The sequence below is a fragment of the Dermacentor variabilis genome, chromosome 7 (assembly GCF_050947875.1).
Source record: "Dermacentor variabilis isolate Ectoservices chromosome 7, ASM5094787v1, whole genome shotgun sequence".
Lineage (NCBI taxonomy): Eukaryota > Metazoa > Arthropoda > Arachnida > Ixodida > Ixodidae > Dermacentor > Dermacentor variabilis.
The window spans coordinates 157,742,136-157,761,358 of record NC_134574.1 but is presented as its reverse complement, the minus strand read 5'-3'; the positions used below and the strand labels follow the sequence as shown (position 1 = coordinate 157,761,358).

At 50.3% G+C, this 19,223-nt stretch overlaps 2 protein-coding genes across 2 annotated transcripts in view; one reads left to right on the top strand and one right to left on the bottom strand.

Moving 5' to 3' along the window:
- Positions 1 to 5,037: 5,037 nt before the first annotated feature.
- On the bottom strand, positions 5,038 to 14,697 carry LOC142588913 (uncharacterized). Its single transcript, XM_075700724.1, has 6 exons — positions 14,628 to 14,697; positions 12,793 to 13,001; positions 11,779 to 11,858; positions 10,102 to 10,301; positions 5,865 to 6,019; positions 5,038 to 5,182 (listed from the first exon to the last, which is right to left on the bottom strand). The coding sequence occupies exons 1-6, from the start codon at positions 14,640 to 14,642 to the stop codon at positions 5,038 to 5,040; spliced, it is 804 nt and encodes a 267-aa protein (XP_075556839.1). The 5' UTR covers positions 14,643 to 14,697.
- Positions 10,210 to 19,223, top strand: part of LOC142588912 (kelch-like protein 10) — a 34,016-nt gene continuing 25,002 nt past the window's right edge. The window contains exon 1 of the mRNA XM_075700723.1: positions 10,210 to 10,293. The gene's annotated coding sequence lies outside the window, so the exon portion shown is untranslated. The remainder of the gene's footprint in view (positions 10,294 to 19,223) is intronic.

The following is a 19,223-nucleotide window of genomic DNA, read 5'->3' as shown; positions in this document are numbered from 1 at the left end:
AAAGAGTTGGTTCAAAAGTTGGGCTGGTCCAGACCGACGCGAACACGTTTACACGCATTTTGTTAAGCGGATCCAGCGAGTTATATTCCATTCCCAAATCCCTACAACAGACCATTTTCCGTACCGAACAACAACAAATTTCGGTCCGACATGTCGATTCGCTATAGACCTTGTCGCATTCATGTAAGCGTAGCTACTGCAAGGTGGCTACATGGCTGGAATCGGCGGCTCCGTGCTCACGATCAGCTTGCAGGCGAGTTGATTCGACCATTCGACTGAACGTTCCCGTGCGCTAAGTTTAGTACGAAGCACAAAAAAAATAATTGTTGCAGAAGCCGTCGAAGAACGATTCTCAAAGTAAGCGAATAGCCATATGCGGACCGCAGAAACCAAATGGACACACTAGCAATAGTTCAGATGCGTTCTCCCGTTGTTGATAACGGTGTTTGATGGACACGTTTATATATATATATATATATATATATATATATATATATATATATATATATATATGTGTGTGTGTGTGTGTGTGTGTGTGTGTGTGTGTGTGTGCGTGCGTGCGTGCGTGCGTGCGTGCGTGCGTGCGTGCGTGCGTGCGTGCGTGGTGGAACAAATTATCGTGGACACGGGGGGGGGGGGGCAGAACAGTGTGACGGCAACTGGCGGTGTGACAACAATGGAGGTGATGCCGCGTCAACGAGAGCAGCACAACCACGACGGCACGACGACGGTACGACGACAACGCGACGACGACTGCATGGCGGTGACTGCACAACGCGTGCGATTTCGTCTCCGCTCGTTGGCTCCGCAGAGAGCCAGATACTCATCCGGCCATCCGCTGTAAAATCATGAGCATTCGACGCAGCGAAGGAGTCGGTCTACGCTAAGCTGCGGGGAACCGGCAATATGAAACGGCGCACCTGGACGAGAGCTGAGGCGCACTGCGGATTTCGGCGACGAACGAACTCCGCAAGCATCAACTTGGGCGGCGGAGAAACGCGGCAGAGCGTCACCACTGACCACAACCATCTCATAAGCCACAAATCACTCGCGTGGCAGTACGTGTGCGTGGGCCCTATTGCACCGGCAGAGAAATTCTGGCCGCAGACTACAACCAAAACAGGCGAAATAGCCAAAGAAAGTCGTTCACTTTAAAGCTACTTTCTGAACCGACCTTTTCCTTATACGTGTATGTGCACATTAACTCGACAAAGTATAGGATCGAGCGGGCTTAGGCTGATATTGGGTCGCCGGGTTAACGTATCTGGTCGAGGCGAGCCAGTGTTGGGTAATATCTAATGACCTGAATGAACCCTTTGGAAAAGACCAGGCAATCGAGTACGAGCAGGGATGGTAGTCGGTCACTGGATAACCTGTTGGAATAGAGTATATACGTGGCGGCGCGTCGTTATCTCCCAAGCAAATACCTCAGTTTCGCACTGCTCGCTTCAACGCAATACGGTACGGCACAGGAACTTGAGGGTCGTAGCGGTTCAGTTTGAAGTCGCCCGAGTCGCATTCATGAATAAAAAAACTTGAGCTATCCAACCAACTAAAACCGGCTTCGTTACTTCGGCTAAACGCGGCAGGTACTGAGCCAGGAACGTCTCGACGGGCCCGCCGGCCCACTCGACCCACACGTCTCGGGTCCACGTGCAAAACGACGCCGACGACTCTTGACTACTGTGCACTGACTTCATCAACAAGGTGCGGCACCCGAAAAAACTGTACTCGCACAAGCGCTATACAGCTGTGAAAGTCCGCAGAACATCAACAAGCACGGCGTTATAAGCGCGACAAACCTGACAAGCGAAAAAAGGCAAGCGGGAACGAGACTCACTTGGCAGCCATCACGAACCGGTGCGCCCAGATCTCCGAACCGTTGGTAGCCCGGAACACGACGTCGCAGAACTGACGCTTCTTCCTCTGGTCTCGCAGTCCCGGCATGGCCCTGCCCGCTGCGGCCGGCGCGAAATCACGCCGCTGGCCGTAGCCGTTGAAGAGCAGCGCAGCCTCTGACCTCACGGTGACCATGTCGCCACCTCCGGTCTTGTCGGCAGCGTCATCGACGTCCATGGACTTCTCCATGACCTCGATGGCAGAGCACATCTTTGGCTACAGCCGCGAAAGCGCGGTGGTTTAGGGCAAGAGGACGAAGGGAGCGAGCTTGCCGCAGGCAAGCGCCGCAACCCGGCCGCCCACCCAACGCCACACCACAGTCGCGCCCAGACAGGACCGCACCGATCTCACCGAGCGGACTAAGCCATGGCTTGACGGTTCGAATGGCCCGCTACCGGCTATTTGCGCGCGCTGCGTGCCACGCATGATTCTCGACTTCCTCGTCTTCGTCCTTCGTTGTTGTTGCTGACATTAATGCGAAAACTTTGCATGTGGCTCATGAGGCGGGAAATCCGGCGTAGTTGTTGGTATTGGCGTGCACCACCGATGGTGCCAAAGGTAATCGAACCCTCGACCTATGGTTGGAGTGAAACCCACGACCTTTGGCCTTAAGGTGAAGTTAATTATGGCAGAGCTAATTACGATAGTCCTAATTATAAAGCACTCGAGCCCACGAACATTGGTGGGAATCGAACCCATGGCCTTTGGTGTTGATTAAGGCGTAGGTAATTAAGCAACAGTTAATTAAGCCACTCGAACCCATGACCTTTGTTGGGAGTCGAACCCTCGACCTCCAGCGGGAGCCGAATCCGTGACCTTGCGTTGTGGCATAATGTCTGAGCATCGCGCGGTGGCTGGCTGCAATGTCTTCGCATTCATCCACGTAGGGATAACTAAGTGCCCCTTGAATTTTGCTGCTGTAGCATGGCGACCACGAGAAGTTCTCTCACTGCCAGGGTTCTATTGGCTAAGTGATTTTCCGAACATCTGTTTTGAGGTTGTGGCCCTTTAAGATTCGTGTCGTGAAGCCCGATACTTAGCCCGCGTTCTACAGGAACAACGGTGACAGTGCTGACTGGAGTTCGCAGAGGCTATGCTGAAGTTCTAACTGGCGATGCATGCAGGACTGCAAACATTTACAGCGAGACTGTTAAGGGAAGTCGCGCGACGGTTTTTTGTGCGTCGGCGTGGTGGATGTCAAATGTAACTGCAACACAACCTGTGTCAGTGCCCCGAATTCGCTTATAAACGCATTGTTCAATGGTTCTAAAGTAAATGTTACGTTGTGTACATCTCATTCGAATGACAACTTATATGCACGTTTTTTTTTTTCAACCAGTAAATTTTTTCTTTCTCATGTCGCCTTAACCGGCTCCGCTTTAATACTATAATCGTGTTGCTGCAACCAATGCAGTTTCCTTGTCTGTAACGCAGCACTTTCGGGAGCCGCGACTAAAAACAGCCAGCCACTGCAACGCGCGAACGGGTTCGAGCGACGCCGTGAGCCAAGCAAACGTGCACCCTTACCGCCGTATGCAGAAATGCATCTCGACATGAAGCCCATGCTTGACTTTATATAAATGACACCTGTTGCGAACGCGCCACAGATGCTCATTGCGTTTCTATCGGTGCGTTCGCGACAGGCGTCATTAAAATCAAGTCAAGCATGGACTTCAAGTTGAGATGCATTTTTGAATACGGGGGTTAGTACCGTATTGAGAGATGCGCCTTAACTTGAGGCTCACGCTTAACTTGGCCTATAGATGACACCTGCAGCGTGAACGTGCCCGAGATTCTCGTTGCGTTTCCACCGGCGGGTTCATGTCAGACGTTACCAATACAAGCATGAGCTTCAATTAAAGGGGGCGTTTCTGAACAAGTAGGTTAGTATACTTCCGAAGGACTCTCTGACGCAGCTTTGTTTTTATGTACCAGTTCTTAGGTTGGCACATCACTATGCAGAATTTTTTTTTGCCTTAACTATACTGCTTCCTTTGCATTTCGCTAAACCCGTCTAATTATACAATAACCTATAAACGTTGCCGTTGTTGTTGGTGGGAATCTTACAGTGCACGTTCGCGGTTTCAAACATGAGTCCCTAACGGTCTTTCCCTCTTTTCCTCCTCCTCAAACATGTGCCACCCTCTCCTTCTTCTAATAGAACACGCGGAACTGCGGTGGAACACTTGCTTCTCGGCGTTTTCCTTTCACCTCAAGTTATAGCTTCTATTGATAATTTTCATACAGTATGGCACATACGCACCATCGTGGAGATGTCTGTTTCCGTAGGTTTGCCAATATGAGTACATGGGCTAAATAAGTAAAAAAATAAAAGTGTGCGAGGGAGCGAATTTTTACGTGTATACTCTGCAGTGACAAGGAGGACACTGTCGGTCCACGTCAATGTCCCCTGAGTCAATGTCAAATTTCCCCGACTCGTACTACAGGGACGACTCAGAGTGGAAGCAGGTACTAAGAGCTGCAGGGTTTGTGACGTTAAAATCTTGCTAGCGCTTTGAATAAGTCACCCTTCGGACGAAATATTCTTGTCGCTGTCAGCGTCTCGAAGGGGCAAGCAGTCGCAGACGCAGCCGTCAACATCGTTTTGTAGCAGCCTATATAGCAGGAACAAGTTGCCAACTTTATTCTTCTTGTTCTGTAGAGATACGTCCATTTTGTAGTTGTTTGCATTATGTGCTTAGAATTGGCGCTTGGTGCTCACGGGCAGCTAGACAACGTAACACGCACAGCGGCGCCAGCTACGTTCGTGATACGTTTAACTAATATGGCAGTACTGTTTCGCTATTAGCCTATCCTTAACGCGCTCTTCCTCGTACAAAAGTGTCGTTATCCCTTGGCTAACGGCTTTGTGTAGGCCATGTATATGCTACTTGCAGTTTGTGCCCCGCCCAAAGACGCCGGTAAGCGCCAGAAATACAGCTGACCGCGAACGCTAATAGACGGGATGTGGTAAACACAACATAATGCATCGGCTTACATAAGACCGGATTATATAACATCGGCTCATTTACCAGCGCCACCGACCGGTTCTGTTCTGTGAGAAATTTCGCAAAGAAATGGCAAACAGTACCGAAATATCCTCACGACAATAAAGAAACGCCTTAATAAAGCGCATATCTAGTTTATTAAAGATAAGCTTGTGGCGCATCGCGCGGACGACACGGTTTCCGGAAAGGCAACGGCATGCTCGCTGTTTGCGAAGGTCGACCGTGCTGCTCCGCGCCGCACGACTGGCATGTGGTGGAGGCCTAAGTCCAGGATGCTACAGGGATAGAAATGAGAGAGGGAAAGAAAAGGCAGCTTAGAGAGAAAATGGGGGCTAGAGACGAACAAACCAGAGCAAAAAACAAACAAAAAAAAACAAAAGAAAACAGAAAAATGGCTCAAGAGCCATCGACGATGACTTTCAATGCGAGCGATAGAAACGCAATAGAGATCTATTGTATTTATTAAAGGAATGACGCGCTTGGGAAGGCGTACATTTGCTGCCACGAGTACATTCGCTAGTGTAGTTACAGGCGTCATTGTAGTAGATATAGTAAAACCCAATAAAGGCAAAATTAGACATCCACCCAATCGTAGCAATTGCTACAAAGGAAACCCATACGGGTTCCTCGAAAGAAAAAGCCTCGCAGTTGAAGAAAAATTGGTCCTTTTATTAATTGCTTCTTCCCCCCTCGCGGATTTCCGCTGAACTATTATTACGCCATAGTAAAACCTAATTACCTCATTCAGCTTAGGCAACAATTTCCCGCCACCGAGATGTCATTATGACCCATCGGTCCAGTCGATTAAGAACTCGTCGAGAGCCGTTGGCGTCTACGGGCCTAGGCCGTACAGCGAGCCTCTCTATAGAGGCTCGCCGTGCTATAGTCGCAAGCTGACAACTAGATTCACTCTCCACAAAGCGATTCGGAAGCCAGCGAATCCGGAAACGGCCTCACATGTAGATACGTCCTGCAGCTACGGCGGCGCTGGCGTCACTGCGGACGTCGTTCATGCTGGCCACCATGGACCACCGGTTTGTCTCGACGTCGTACCGCTCGACCGTGTTTGTGCGCGTGTGGCCGTCGAAGCGTCCCATGGCGTAGATCTGGCCCTGCCAGGAAGACAGGACGACACGTTAAGCGACAGTCAACTGGCTGCAAAACCTCACTCGAACTCGTTAGGTTAAAAATCATCGCGAGAAAGCAGCAAGAATAGCAACCACGGAGATAAATTAACAGCAACGTTGCAGTCGGCTGGCTCCCCTAGCGGTGTGCCGCGCAACTACACAAGAAGCCGGATATGACGCAGGGTTACACTGTATACGTGAGTGAAGTAGCGAGAAGCCACAGTGGTTCTGGTGGGGAAGTCTGCGTTCTACGTCACTTCTCGCAAGCTCTAATCGGGCGGCTGGGTAGGAGGGGCTGTTTACGGCTTCGGTATGAAGTTTCTCACATAAAATCTATCACTACAAATATCACTGCAAACATATGCCAGCAACAGCGCCAACTACCGCAATACTTGGCGGCAATTAGTATTGGGGCATTCGGGCCCATCATCAGCTAATTATCACAGCAATGAATTTTGCGAGTACAATAACCATAAATATGCAATTTTCTTGAAGACAACGTTATGATAGGTGGACCTGTCTTCGTCAGGGCCACAACGGCTTTTCCTAGCAGCGTTTGTGTACGCGTTGCTCACCCTTTCCCCACCCTCGACGGAGGAGGAGGACAAGGGGCCCCTGCGTAGAGTAGGGTAAGAGAAGTGTTCAAGCAAGGAAACAGAAGTGGCTGGGGCTGTTTAGTGGGGATTCAGGTGAGTAGGTAAGGATTGTTCCAAGGAATGGGGATGACATGAAAAGCACTATAACATTCGCGCTCACATCGCGAGAAACCCGTCTAGCTATGTTTCCATAGTGGCAGTTTGTTCCGTATATCTGCACCAATGAATTCAATAACTCCCATTGAATACAGCCATACATTATACAGTTACTGCTCAATCCAGTATCTCGACAAACCATCGTGTGCTGACAAAATGTTCCCTTCTGATCTCGCATCCTATTTAGAGCCAAAAATTATTATTGGAACACGCATTTCACGCCAGCAGCGGCATTTTACAACCTGTCCACTATCTTCGTCGTATAACAACGTCGTGTCCGCTCACTTTAGAAGCGCCTGCGTCAGGTGAAAGAAGGTGCGCGGCTTGTGTCCTGGCTAGGTGACCATTTGTCTACGGTAAAAAAAAAATAATAATCGTCTGTGTAATGCGGGGGAGGGGACGGAAGAATATACAGAGACCATTCGGGATCGTAGCAGTCTTTGAAGAAGATCTTTACTTTCAGAAATTTGGAAGCAGCTTTTTTTTTTTTGTTGCGTACAAAAACCATAAGGTAGTACTTGGAGTAAGCACTCATTATCTACTTTAATTGAAATATCGCTTTATCGTGCTTCCCAATGTATTGCATGCAATTTCGACAGCAATATTCGAAGCGTAGCTCTACCGTTGAGCTCGGTGTACCAAACTCGATGACCCTTTCGGTTCTAATGCGCTTGCGAATAGCAGCGTATATTTTTTTTTTTCCTTTCGCGAGAGCAATCATGCAACACCACTTTGGTGTTGCGTTTAAACAAAGTGTCGAGAAGTGTCACTTCTATCTAGTAACAGAAGAAATTAGAAGGGAAAATCTGTACGATAACACAAAAGGCAGTATATTGCTATTTGAGGCTGGAACCGGTTGCCTAAGGACAAAAACATACCCGACCCAATATTCGCTACAGGATGAGGTATGTGTATGCTGCAGCAAGAATGCGGAGACCAATCAACGCCTTCCAGAGGCGCTTGGAAAAAAAAGTGGACGGAAGCATCAACCGGTCAGCAGCGTAGATAAGCAAGAGGCGTTTAGAGTATTGATGGGAAAAAAGCAGGATAGACCAGGTCCGTTACAGGCGCAGGTAAAAGTTTTGAGGAACAGAAAACAGGTTAAGGAGATGTATGTAAAAAATGCTAAAACGAAAAGCATGTATAGCATGCCCGATCAACTAACGCTGGGTGAATATTTGTCGCAGCCCCGATTCAAAGGGGACGCCAATAAGTAATCGTCATAATCGTCAACGTTCTTTATGTATACGACAATATACGGATACAGCTATAACTACAGTTCGCGAAAACTCGCACCAACTGCATGGCTTTGCAGTTGCGCTTTGCAGCTAGTGCTTTGTAAAGTGGCTGCCTCTCTTCGTTCTTGCTTGCCTGGAGGACCGCGACGCTGACGTAGCAGCGCCCGAACGCCATGTTCGCCCTGGCGCTCCATCTGGCCAGCGGCACGTCCAAGCAGACGACAGAGTGGCAGCAATCGCGGCCGTCGAAGCCGCCCACGAAGTAGATACACTTGTAGACCAATGCGGCGCCGTGGTACGCCCTGCGGTGGACGTCGGCGGACGTCTTTTAATACGCGGTGTACAGTCAACAGCAAAAGATTACGTGACGTGGTTTCCCCTCCAAATGTGAATTCCTGCACTGTTAAGGCATGGTACTTCGTATTTAATGAATCACTGTGTAGGTGGCGAAGGATACTACGTGCTGGAGCATTTAATTCGAGACTGTGTGACCACGCTTCGCGAGAATTCAGCTTCTTGGCAGATCCTGCGCCCCGCAAACGCTTGCGGTTGATTGTGCTACCAACCAGCTTTTGAAAAATCTGGCTATACGCTATCTGGCATTACTGCGTTATCAAAGCAATGTCCTTCGCACTCACAAACATTCTCTTGCATTGTCTAGGTATCTGGCGACGAAACTGCCCCGATGGCTGTTATGCTAGTTCGCAACCGTTCTGTAATCTCACTATCCTAACCAAGGTAATGGTTTTACGGGTACATTAAACGCGTTTGCCATCATAGAATGCGAATGTTGCGTAAAAGCTTTCGTCAAGGCCACGGTTTCTCAACAATACGGAGCCGCATCACTTCTTCCCCTCGTTTGACATGCGGCCGCTTGCAACTGTTGACTTTTTATAGCGATCCCGTGGGCGCCGCCATGTTTTATCACGTGGTGGCGCGTCCATTGCTTGCCTCAGCCGTTTGTTTCCTCCGTGTTTACAACGGATGTGCATGACGCAAGTGCTCGTAGCTCATTACGTCTTGTATAGGGCGTTTCTACTAGAAGCGGGGTTAGAAATGTACAAGCTGTCTATACTTTCCGCTTCTGAATCAGGATCAGTGTCTTTTGCTCTTAGTTCTTTATTTGACAAAAACTTTGAAGCAGCGGCTTGCCATGTGTTCGACTCAGTAACGTTCCTCGCTCAGTTGCGGTATATTTTTTCTTGAAGCGCACCATACTTGGAACGTAGATGTTCTATACTCTTTTAATGACTTGAAGCAAAGCAAGCTTGCCACTCGCTTACTCTGTGGACTGTCACGAAAGTAACAGCTTCGAACATTCGCATGCGTGAGGCGTAACCCATGCTTCGGCGCATTCATTAGAGCGCGCCCACTCATTCTTCATACGTGAGTGATAGAGTGGGCGTGATTGTGAATTGGGTGGTTTCTCGCACGTAGTGTAGGTAGCGTGTGGGAAAGCTACTATAGCAGTAAGTGACGCTACTCCTTTTGTTACTGTGTAACGAGCGGCTCTAAATATTGCCCATGCTCCGGGGTTGAAGTCCTTTCTTTGTTAGTTAGCGATGCAATGCTGGTGGATAAGTGAAATTTCTTTTAAATCCACGAGCAAAGTCGTTCATCGCAAAGGGCCGGCACCAGTATCTGTGTAGCAGCGTTCCGTGAACTTGGCCACACAGGTTCATTTCATACCAGTAACTATATTTTGACAGCCATGTACTGCACGCGTCATCTTGCAGAATGAATGAAGCACAGTGCGTTAGACACCACCCAATTGCATTTCCGACAGCTGGTCGCACAGTAGCAGTGTAGAAGCGGTAATGGTTTCGAATTCGTGCTTTCGCCTGAGGCATCTGCGGTGCGCCGCCGAAAGCGCCATCTCGTTCGTCTGCAGCAAACTGCTCCGCGAAAAGGGTCTACACGTAATACTTGCGCGTGTGAGCCTCTCAGCTATAGCGGCGACCTCTTTCTGCAGCGTCATTTATGTGGCGCGTTGCTTTTCTCTGCAAACTGTGCGAAGCCCTTGATTGAAACAACCTGAACACAATATATGGCTTGTCGCCGAGTGGCCACCAATTACCTGGACGTAGCGTACTGCTTGGTCATGACGCGCCACCTGTCGGCGCGGCAGTTGCACGTGAACAGGTTGTTGCTCGCGCCCGCTGACCAGCCGCCGAAAAGGAAGAGAATGTCCTTTGGCAGGCGAGGCGTGAGCAACAGCTTCGCGGACAGGTCGACGCCGGCAACTACGCCCACCGCCATGGACTGCCGGGTGAGCGTCTGCACGAATACAGCACGTTTTTACTCGTGTGTTTGATTAGCAAGACCTGAGGTCCCGAGATTTTGGAAAGGCGACAATGTTGGAGAGCCTGTCCATCTACATATAACGGGCTAGCCGCGTCTGCGAGGACAATTGAAGCAAGCTCGTAGGTCACGGCAAGGAATTAAAAAGCGCCAGGAACTGTGCCGCTGTTCTGCCCAAGACAAACAAAACAAAAGACGCGTGTGGCTCTGTTGCATGCTGTAATTACAATCTATGCCACGGGGCGGCGCCACCAACGCTGCAACGGGCGTTTACGTAGCAGCCGCAGGGCATGAGGGCCGTGGCGGCGCGAGTGCTTGCGAGGCTGCAAAGTTCTTAGCGTCTACACAACGCGTTAATATGCAAGGTCTTTAAGTATAGTGTAATGGTAATTTTGACGAAAATGACTTGCTAGCTACGCAAAATCTGCTTGGTCAGGCGTTTTATGCACTTTGGCGGACACAATTAGCGCGAGAAAGTAAGAGTCGCCAAACGCAGCGTAATTGTCAGGCTGTTTCTTGTGAAAACGGGGGGCTTCACGTTGTGTCGAGATCCCTGCCCTTGAATTATGAAATTAGCCGACTGATGGTCGAATTTGACGATGTTATCTCGGACCAGAAGCGCACTCCAGGCGGACCAAACAAGGTGCAGTCATCGTGAAATATGATTGTCTTAACTTTTCAAATATAAACACATATATCATAATCGTTGTAGCAGGAAAGTTATTGCTAAGCGTATAACCTGCCGAGGCAAACAGTATTTGCGTAGCTAGCATCGCGTGTTTATTAAAATTATACAGTTAATATTAACTTCGAGGACCTTGTACAAGCACTATTAAAGCGCGGGACAACATTACAGACGCATCACGTGCCCCTGTCACTGGCAGCGCTAGCATATACCTTATGAATTACTAATTTGCAAGAAGAGCTTCGTAGTTTTCGGTAGTGTCTACAAGTTCCGACCACCGCTCATATGGCACATGTATATGCGCGTGATCACAGTACGCAGTGGCAGTGGGGCGCCGCATACGGTAGTCGAATCGCGACACCTTCCTTCAACAGTACTGTTTCATGTGACGTCACGGAGAACAAATTGAGGCCACTTTCGTATCTGCCAGCGCAGACCTGGCAATGCAATGGGAAAAAGGGCATCAAATCAAGGCGAAGCACCTCTCAGTGCTATAGTAAGTCCAACGTGGCCACCGAGATGACGCGAGTGCAAACCACGTATATAAAATACATGCATTTTCCGTCGTGGTTGGAACCATCCTGTTCATATCGCATTAGACTGAATTGTGCGTGTACACGCGTTCACGTCGCGGTCAGCACGCCATCATCTGCATGCTCGACGTACAGCCATGTGCTATCAGTAATGAAGCAAGCGCCCGATGTGCACAGAGAGAGAGAGAGAGAGAGAGAGAGAGAGAAAAAAAAAGAGAAAAGAAGAGCAGCTAACCTGGTGGATCACGTCCATCACCTTCAGGCTGTCTCCATCGCCCAGTACTTGTGGGTGAGTGGCGACTTTCTCGGAAGTCTCTGCAATAAAACGCGAATGCTGCTGCACAGAAAGCAGAGGGGTGCGAAGTGCGTAGTAGGCGACCCGGCCTCGATCGAGGAATCGCCACACTCCACTTTGTGTGGTGATCCAACACGTGACGCACTATCGAAGGCACCCTTTTTCTTGCTCGGCGCTTGTAAACGCGGAACAGTACACGTGACCTCGTACCTTCAGAGCAGCGACTCGGTGGCCACCAATCTATACAGAGATCGATCCATCGCGCGGAGCGATCGCGGAGGCAAACCGTGCACACCACGCCCCGTCCCATATTATTGAGAGTGAAATGGCGTCAAAGGTGAACCGTTTCAGCAACCCGCCGTGGTTGCTCAGTGGCGATGGTGTTGGGCTGCTGAGCACGAGGTCGCGGGATCGAATCCCGGCCACGGCGGCCGCATTTCGATGGGGGCAAAATGCGAAAACACCCGTGTACTTACATTTAGGTGCACGTTAAAGAACCCCAGGTGGTCGAAATTTCCCGAGTCCCCCACTACGGCGTGCCTCATAATCAGAAAGTGGCTTTGGCACGTAAAACCACATAATTTAATTTAATATTACCATTTTCTGCAGGGTATAAAGTGTAGCGTCCTTCGTTTTTTCGGGGGTTTTATTTGCAATGTCTAGTTCCCCAAATAAGCACGAAGTGCAATCACCTTCGCGGTTTCATAATTTATGCCAAAGATTCAACAAAGCCTGTATTCTTAATTTAATTTAGCTCTGCCCACATCCCGAGAATTCAATTCAAGTTCTGTGCACCAAAACCACACTGGGGTTTCGCCTCCGCCGCGAAGTCAAGAAATCAAGTAAAATTCGAAGCGCTGCGATTGGATGCACGAGTGGACAAGAGGCGTTCTTGCCACGTCCGCGTGTATGGCTATAGACATGCGGCTTATGACGTCAAGAGGGTGCGCTCACGTGACGGAGGAGCGCGCGAAGCGCACGAGCGGCAGGAACTTGGCGAGGTAGGCCTTCCTCTTGTCCACGTCGGCGGAGATCCACTTGAGGACGGCGCCGAACGTGCACATGTCCTCCACCTCGTCAAGCGCGTGGAGCCGGTCGTCTTCCAGGATGGTGCGCAGCTCCTCTGGCGTCAGATCCTGGAACTGGGCGCTGTTCTTACACACCTGCGTCACGTGTACAGACACCCCCCTCCGCTGTTTGCAAACAAAGGCGCCGGAGAACTTCCGCTTCATTTATATCACCAGGAACAGCAACATAGCCAAGGCGGCATGCCGAAATCTTGTTTTGTGTGAATGCAACTATACACTCAAGTTTTTCAAGTTTTGGGAATGAGTGAGTGAGTGAGTGAGTGAGTGAGTGAGTGAGTGAGTGAGTGAGTGAGTTAGTGAGTGAGTGAGTGAGTGAGTGAGTGAGTGAGTGAATGAATGAATGAATGAAACGCTCTACACTGCGCGTTTTTCATTTTTGGCAGGAAGAACTACTCTTGCGAGCGTTCCGAAACTACAGTATTTCCAGCGTAAAATTTTCCCAAGGTCGATATCTCCACCTTCTCAAGCTATACCTTTTGCCCGGTTAGAAATTGCAGTTGGCTTTAAAGACGAGCTGCAACTTCCTATCGCCTCATCACCACTTACTTGAGAGCGAGGCACTCAGACGATTAATCAGATGCGTCGATATTTACTACTTAATTGTAAATACCAATAACACTATAGCTACTGTGCGTGAAACAAGGGTCTGCATACGTAGACTACAGCTGGTACAAAGGGTAAATCGATACATTCCGATGCCGTATCGAGCATTTAATTCTCAGTGCCGGTGCGAGCGCGATATTTCTAACAAAATTACGCCCCAATTCCTCAGTTACATGCTCTTTAAGCATTAAAGAAAATTAGTGAAGTGAGGTAACATTATAAGCAATTACTGGGCACATTGCGATGCCCGGCGCGGCTAAGAAGTGTATATGTCATTAACGTTTTGTCTCCAAACCCCGACTTTTAATAACAGGATTGTTGTATAGTCGTCACAGAAACGCAGTTATTCTGGTCCGAGCCCGCAAAGAACTTCCGTGTTCGCACCTCGTCGAAGTTCCGCACCAAGTAGCGAAACGCTTCTCCGGCGATATGCTCGTATCCACAGCTGGAGGCCAGGCGGTAAGTGTCGATGCAGCCGTCTGCTCCGAGGTTCTTCTTCAAGGTGGTCAGGCACTAATCCCGTATCCGAAAGATCCGCGTCGTAAACGTACCGAGGTGCGAGAACTCGGCCGAAACTTGCCGAGGGTTACGTCGACAAACATCTTATTTAACGAGGAGCAAACTCAAGGTGCGCGTTTAAAGAAAAGGGCGACGCGGTCGTCCTGGACAGTGCATTTCGTAGTCAGATTCGAGAATAATTCTGTATTGCGCGGGAACTTTGGGCACGTAAGGCCATTTGCTCCAGTTGCACTAGGTATCGCTATCACAAAATCGCACTATCACACTAGGTATCGCTATCAGATCGTATGATCGATAGATCGATGAATGACCATCTTGGTTTCTTTACCACGCAAGTGAATTTAAGCACACCTCATTCTCATCGAAATGAGGTCGCCGCAACCAGCAACCAAGCCCTCGACTTCGTGTTTGGATTAAGGATGTTGTAGCATCGACGCTAGTCTTTTCCAGTCGGACTAGAAGCACCAGAGACGTCTGCTCGAATTCATACTCGCAGGACGACAATACACGCTCATTCTTCACAACACAGCGGGTTGCACCATGCATCGGAATCCCAGGACTTACCCGAAATCGACTTACCGTAATAACAGGCATCCGACGCCCAATTCGAATTCTTCTTCTTCTTCTTCTTCTTCTTGCAGAGCCGCTTAAGCTGGTCGAAGGCACAATGGCTGGAAAGAAAACGATGACGCCACGCGACGCAATGGTGTGTACGATTATTCATTATTGTATATTTTTTAATATCTTGTCTTTGATTGAAAAAGAAAATATTTAAATCGTTGTTTTTATCCTACCGTCCGTTTCATAGGCTATTACCCGTAGTGGGTGGAGCCATATCACCTGGGATCAGTCAACCAACCATTTCGCAGAAACTTGAACGGCTTGAATACTTGCCTTAACAGAAAAGCACTCAGGCATATCTTTGTGCTAATTTGTACTAGTGATCTGTGTAAGCGACTTAGGAACTGTGTGGCTAACTATGCAGCTGTGTAAATGTCCGAGCCACTACGTGAGTGACTCATAACCTCAATGAGTGACTGAGTGACTATTGACCGTTTGAGCCGCTGGGTGACTGTGATTGAGCGACTAAGTGATTGTGTGAGTGACTGTGAGTGTGATAGACTGTGAGTGTGATAGACTATGTGAGTGACAGGTTGTGAGAATGATAGACTGTGTGAGTGACTGAGCGACTAAGTGACTGTGTGAGCGTCAATTCACTGCGTGAGTGACTGACTGTGTGAGTGACAGACTGTGTGATTGACAGACTGGGTGATTGAAAGACTGTGTGAGTGACTCTGTGGGTGACTGTTTGAGTCAGTTGTTAACCCCGCAGCAAACAGCCGGGCTGTGGAAGACGCTCAACGTAAGTGACAGACTTTGTGAGTGGCAGACTGTGATAGTGACAGATTGTGAGACTGACAGACTGTGAGAGTGACAGACTATGCGAGTGACAGACTGTGTGAGTGACTGAGCGACTAAGTGACTGTGTGAGCGTCAAAGTGACTGCGTGAGTGACTGACTGTGTGAGTGACAGACTGTGTGAGTGACTGACTATGTGAGTGACTGAGTCAGTTATTAACCCGTCAGCAAAACAGCCGGGCCGTGGAACACGCTCGACGCCACCGCAGCAATGTCGCCATCGAGCGGTCCAGATTCGAAACAGCGACCTCTCAACGTCCTGCCCGATGATCATAGACAGGGTAGAGCTCACATATATGCTTGCTAACTGCAACGTTCCTCAGCGCACGAAGTTTCAAGGAACCCGTTCACCAGCACTGCAGCTCCCACTTCGTCCACCAGCACCGCAGCACCCGACTGACCTTTAGCTTCTCGGCGAGTTCGAGTACCTTGGCCACGTTGTGCTGGCCGATGCGCTCGTGCAGCAGAGTGTGGTAGGCGTAGCCAACAAGCAGTTCGACCATGTCGCTGTCCAGGTCTGTCATCACCGCGCGGATGGGCGGGGTCCGCTCGTTCATCCGCCTCTGCTCGGGGCTCATGCCTTGCTTGGCGAGAGTGAAGAGCTCGTAACAACCGGAGAACCTGCATTGCGAGCGAACCGACAGTATTACATAGTTCGCTAGCCCAGGGTGCATACGCTGAACAAAGGTAATTCTGGCAACACCTTCTTTTTATGAAAGTTTGTTTTCGGTTCTTGCTCCAGCGCCTCCAAGATAGAGAGCGAACGGTCAAGTCAATCAACCTACTGATATAGGTTTAGCTTGACCGCAATCCGGTAAACACAGGCGGACTGGGTGTTTTATCGGATGGGCGAGAGGCGTAAACGTGAATGGCCCGACAGGTGGTGTCACCTCATGGCGCAGTGTTGTCCTGTGACACGGTGGCATGACACGATCCTAGGCTGCACATGCTCGTGCAGGTCATGTACAGCATGCGCGTGTCCTACGACACAGTTGATACAGTTGACACAGTTGATACGCGCATGCTGTTCATGACCTGAAAGTAGGAACAGCGCTAATTGAAAGGCGAGTTCTTCTGCCACCATCGGCTGCAATTAAGTAGGTTGACCAGACTGCTCCCTCTTCCGAAGCTAGCGGTGGAGCTGCTAGCACGAACAAAAAAAAGTTTTTGACCCGCTTTTTTTTTTACTTGTATAAACTCGAAAAAGTCGGGTCGATTCGCCCTGTTCGGCTGAAATTCGGGCATCGGGTTCACGCGAACACATCGTATTGAGGCGAGTTTGCGTCAACCCGCACGAATCCCTCGGTAAAAGAACACGTAAACGCGTTCGAGTCTGAATGGCGGACAGTGAGAAACGAGTGCGAGGCGGGTCTCCCAAGTTGATGTCTCATGCATCGTGCTGCCCGGACGCGGCACGAGATGGCAGATAAACGCGACAAAATCGTGGCGAATCGGCTTTATGTCGGGTCGAAATCTATGATCGCCGGATTCATAGAAACGGCAGCGAGCCTGGCGAAGCGAGCATCGTCGGTGCAGGCCGTAAAATCAGTCTGACTGCGAGGGTCGGTTGGTTTGCTAGCCCCACTTGGCGCAATTCATGTAAACGTAATCGGACCGGGAACTAGACATGTTCGCGTTGTGAACTCGACGAGAGCGGGCAGAGTTCTCGTAAACGAAGCTACAGTCAGCTGGCGGACTCGATATAGAATCAGCTTCGTTACTTCGCGTATAAACGGGGCACGTTGCAAATCGGGATGACCTAGATGGACCCGTTGGCCGACTAAACCTGCACATCTCAGGTCCTAGCGTAAACGATGTCGCTATCACTGATGACTTGCTGTCGAACTCCGACGCTATAAGTAATGAGCGACACGCCACAGCACCTGATGCTGTACTCGTACAAGCGTTGCCATTGTGAAAGTCTCCAGCGCATTCGCTATCCCCCCCCCCCCCCCCCCCCCGCCGTAAGCGGAACCATCCTACGGGAGAGAAAACTACACTGCAAGAACTACACTCTCACGTGGCGGACATTACGAATTGATGTGCCCAGGGGAGGTATTCTGTAAGAGTCCACCTAGTGGACTGTCCATTTCGGCCGTTTCTGATTGACTGGGGCGGCTCATCTCTTTCTCGCTTGTACAGCTGCATCCAAGCAGCAGCGGCCGAAACAATTCACTAGGTGGACTCTTGCAGAATAGCACCCCAGATCTCCGCGCAGTCGGCGGTGCGGAACAAGACGTCGCAGAACTGGCGGGCTTTCCTTTGGCCCTGCAGTTCCGTCATGGCCCTGGCCACCGCGCCCGAGGCGAACTCGCGCGGCCGGCCATATCGTCGCGGAAGATCTGCGCCGCCTCGAACGGCACGGTGAGCATGTCGCCGGTTTTGTCGGGAGCGTCGTCGGCGGCGGCGGCGGCCACGGCTCCGACGGCGGTGCACACCTCGGGGATAGCAGGAAGGAACTCTGGGCGCAGGGCGGAGCGACCAAGCGGCCGCCACAAGCAAGCGTTGTCCGACAGGCACTTCCGCACCAGCCGACGGAACGCCCGGAGACAGGAGCACTCTGGTCCGACAGAGCCGAATGGGTGACGGTGCCGGGGCTCGGCGGTTTAAGTCGCCCGCTACCGGCTATTTGCACGAGCTGCGTGGCACGCAGTTACCGCCTTACTCGTCCTCTTCTTCATTGATGCTGCTGTTATCTCTACGGTGGCCCGATGATCAAGTGAAGCGGTCTTGGTTCAAGGGTTCTGAGTACACACGTCACTTTCTCGACACCCATTCCAGTTGTGCCTCTTAAGGTTCGTGTCAGATGAGATTCAAGCCACTAAAGAAAGTTCGTAGTGCAGCCCGACGTACACGACAACAGTAACAGCTGGGTGTTTGCAGAGACGACGTTGAAGTTTCTGCTCGATGCTGAACAACTGCAAGTATTTTTCTTACGTTTGTTTTGCTTGATTTCGCGCTAAATTCCTCCAAGGAAACTTGTGGGTAGATGTGGGTGCTGCGCGCACTTTTTAGCGTTGACCATTTCCGACTTAGCTGTTGCTGAGAGAGAGAGAGAGGCAGAGAATAAACTTTATACAAAAAAAAAAAAGAGAAGCGCGCGAGCGTAGGTATATAGCTCCTCCGCTCTGCAGTGGGTGGACCCCTTAGTCCAGAAATCCAGTGGCCTTAGCTGCCTTTCACGCTCGGTTGACCAGGTTGAGCTGGTCGGTCGAGTCGGAGCAGAACAGTGCTGCCTACCACTGCCGCGTGGTGGGTTGTGACATGGGTGTGAGCGGTGTGCGCTTGCCCAAGCGCATACCACGTGGCTATGCGTTGCGCATTAATCGCAACGTGGGCGTTTATAAGAATACGGCGCAGGGTGTATGGGGTGGCAGCGACTCGAATGTGAACAAGTGCTTTTTTGAAGTTTCCGGCCTACTACGGCTTCCTCACGTGTGAGAGCATTATGAGGCAGTGATATCGTTCTCCGCTAAAGGCGGTAGTGCTGTAGTATGAGCGTGTAGGTTAATGGTATAGACTTTGAGTGGAGCTGCTCGGCGCGTCCCTCTCGCGGCTGCCGGTGCGCATGCGCTCGGGCGTAGGCTCGTGCCTGCTGACTGCCGCGTAGGGACTCATGCCCCGGAGTTCACACGATTTCTATTTATGGTCGGAGCTGGTGCGCTTCACTCAGAATGCGATGTGCGGCCCTGAAAATTTTGGCCCTGGCAAAATTTCTGCGTGCCGTCTGAGAGTCCGACAGAACTATGACGCACT

What these genes read in the sequence shown, in the direction of transcription:
- LOC142588913 (XM_075700724.1), bottom strand. An exon ending in TGATGGACGTGATCCACCAG is followed by an intron (nt 10,302 to 11,778) that starts GTTAGCTGCTCT and finishes GTATTCGTGCAG; the next exon opens with ACGCTCACCCGGCAGTCCAT. An exon ending in GCTGCAGGACGTATCTACAT is followed by an intron (nt 5,183 to 5,864) that starts GTGAGGCCGTTT and finishes CTATCCCTGTAG; the next exon opens with CATCCTGGACTTAGGCCTCC.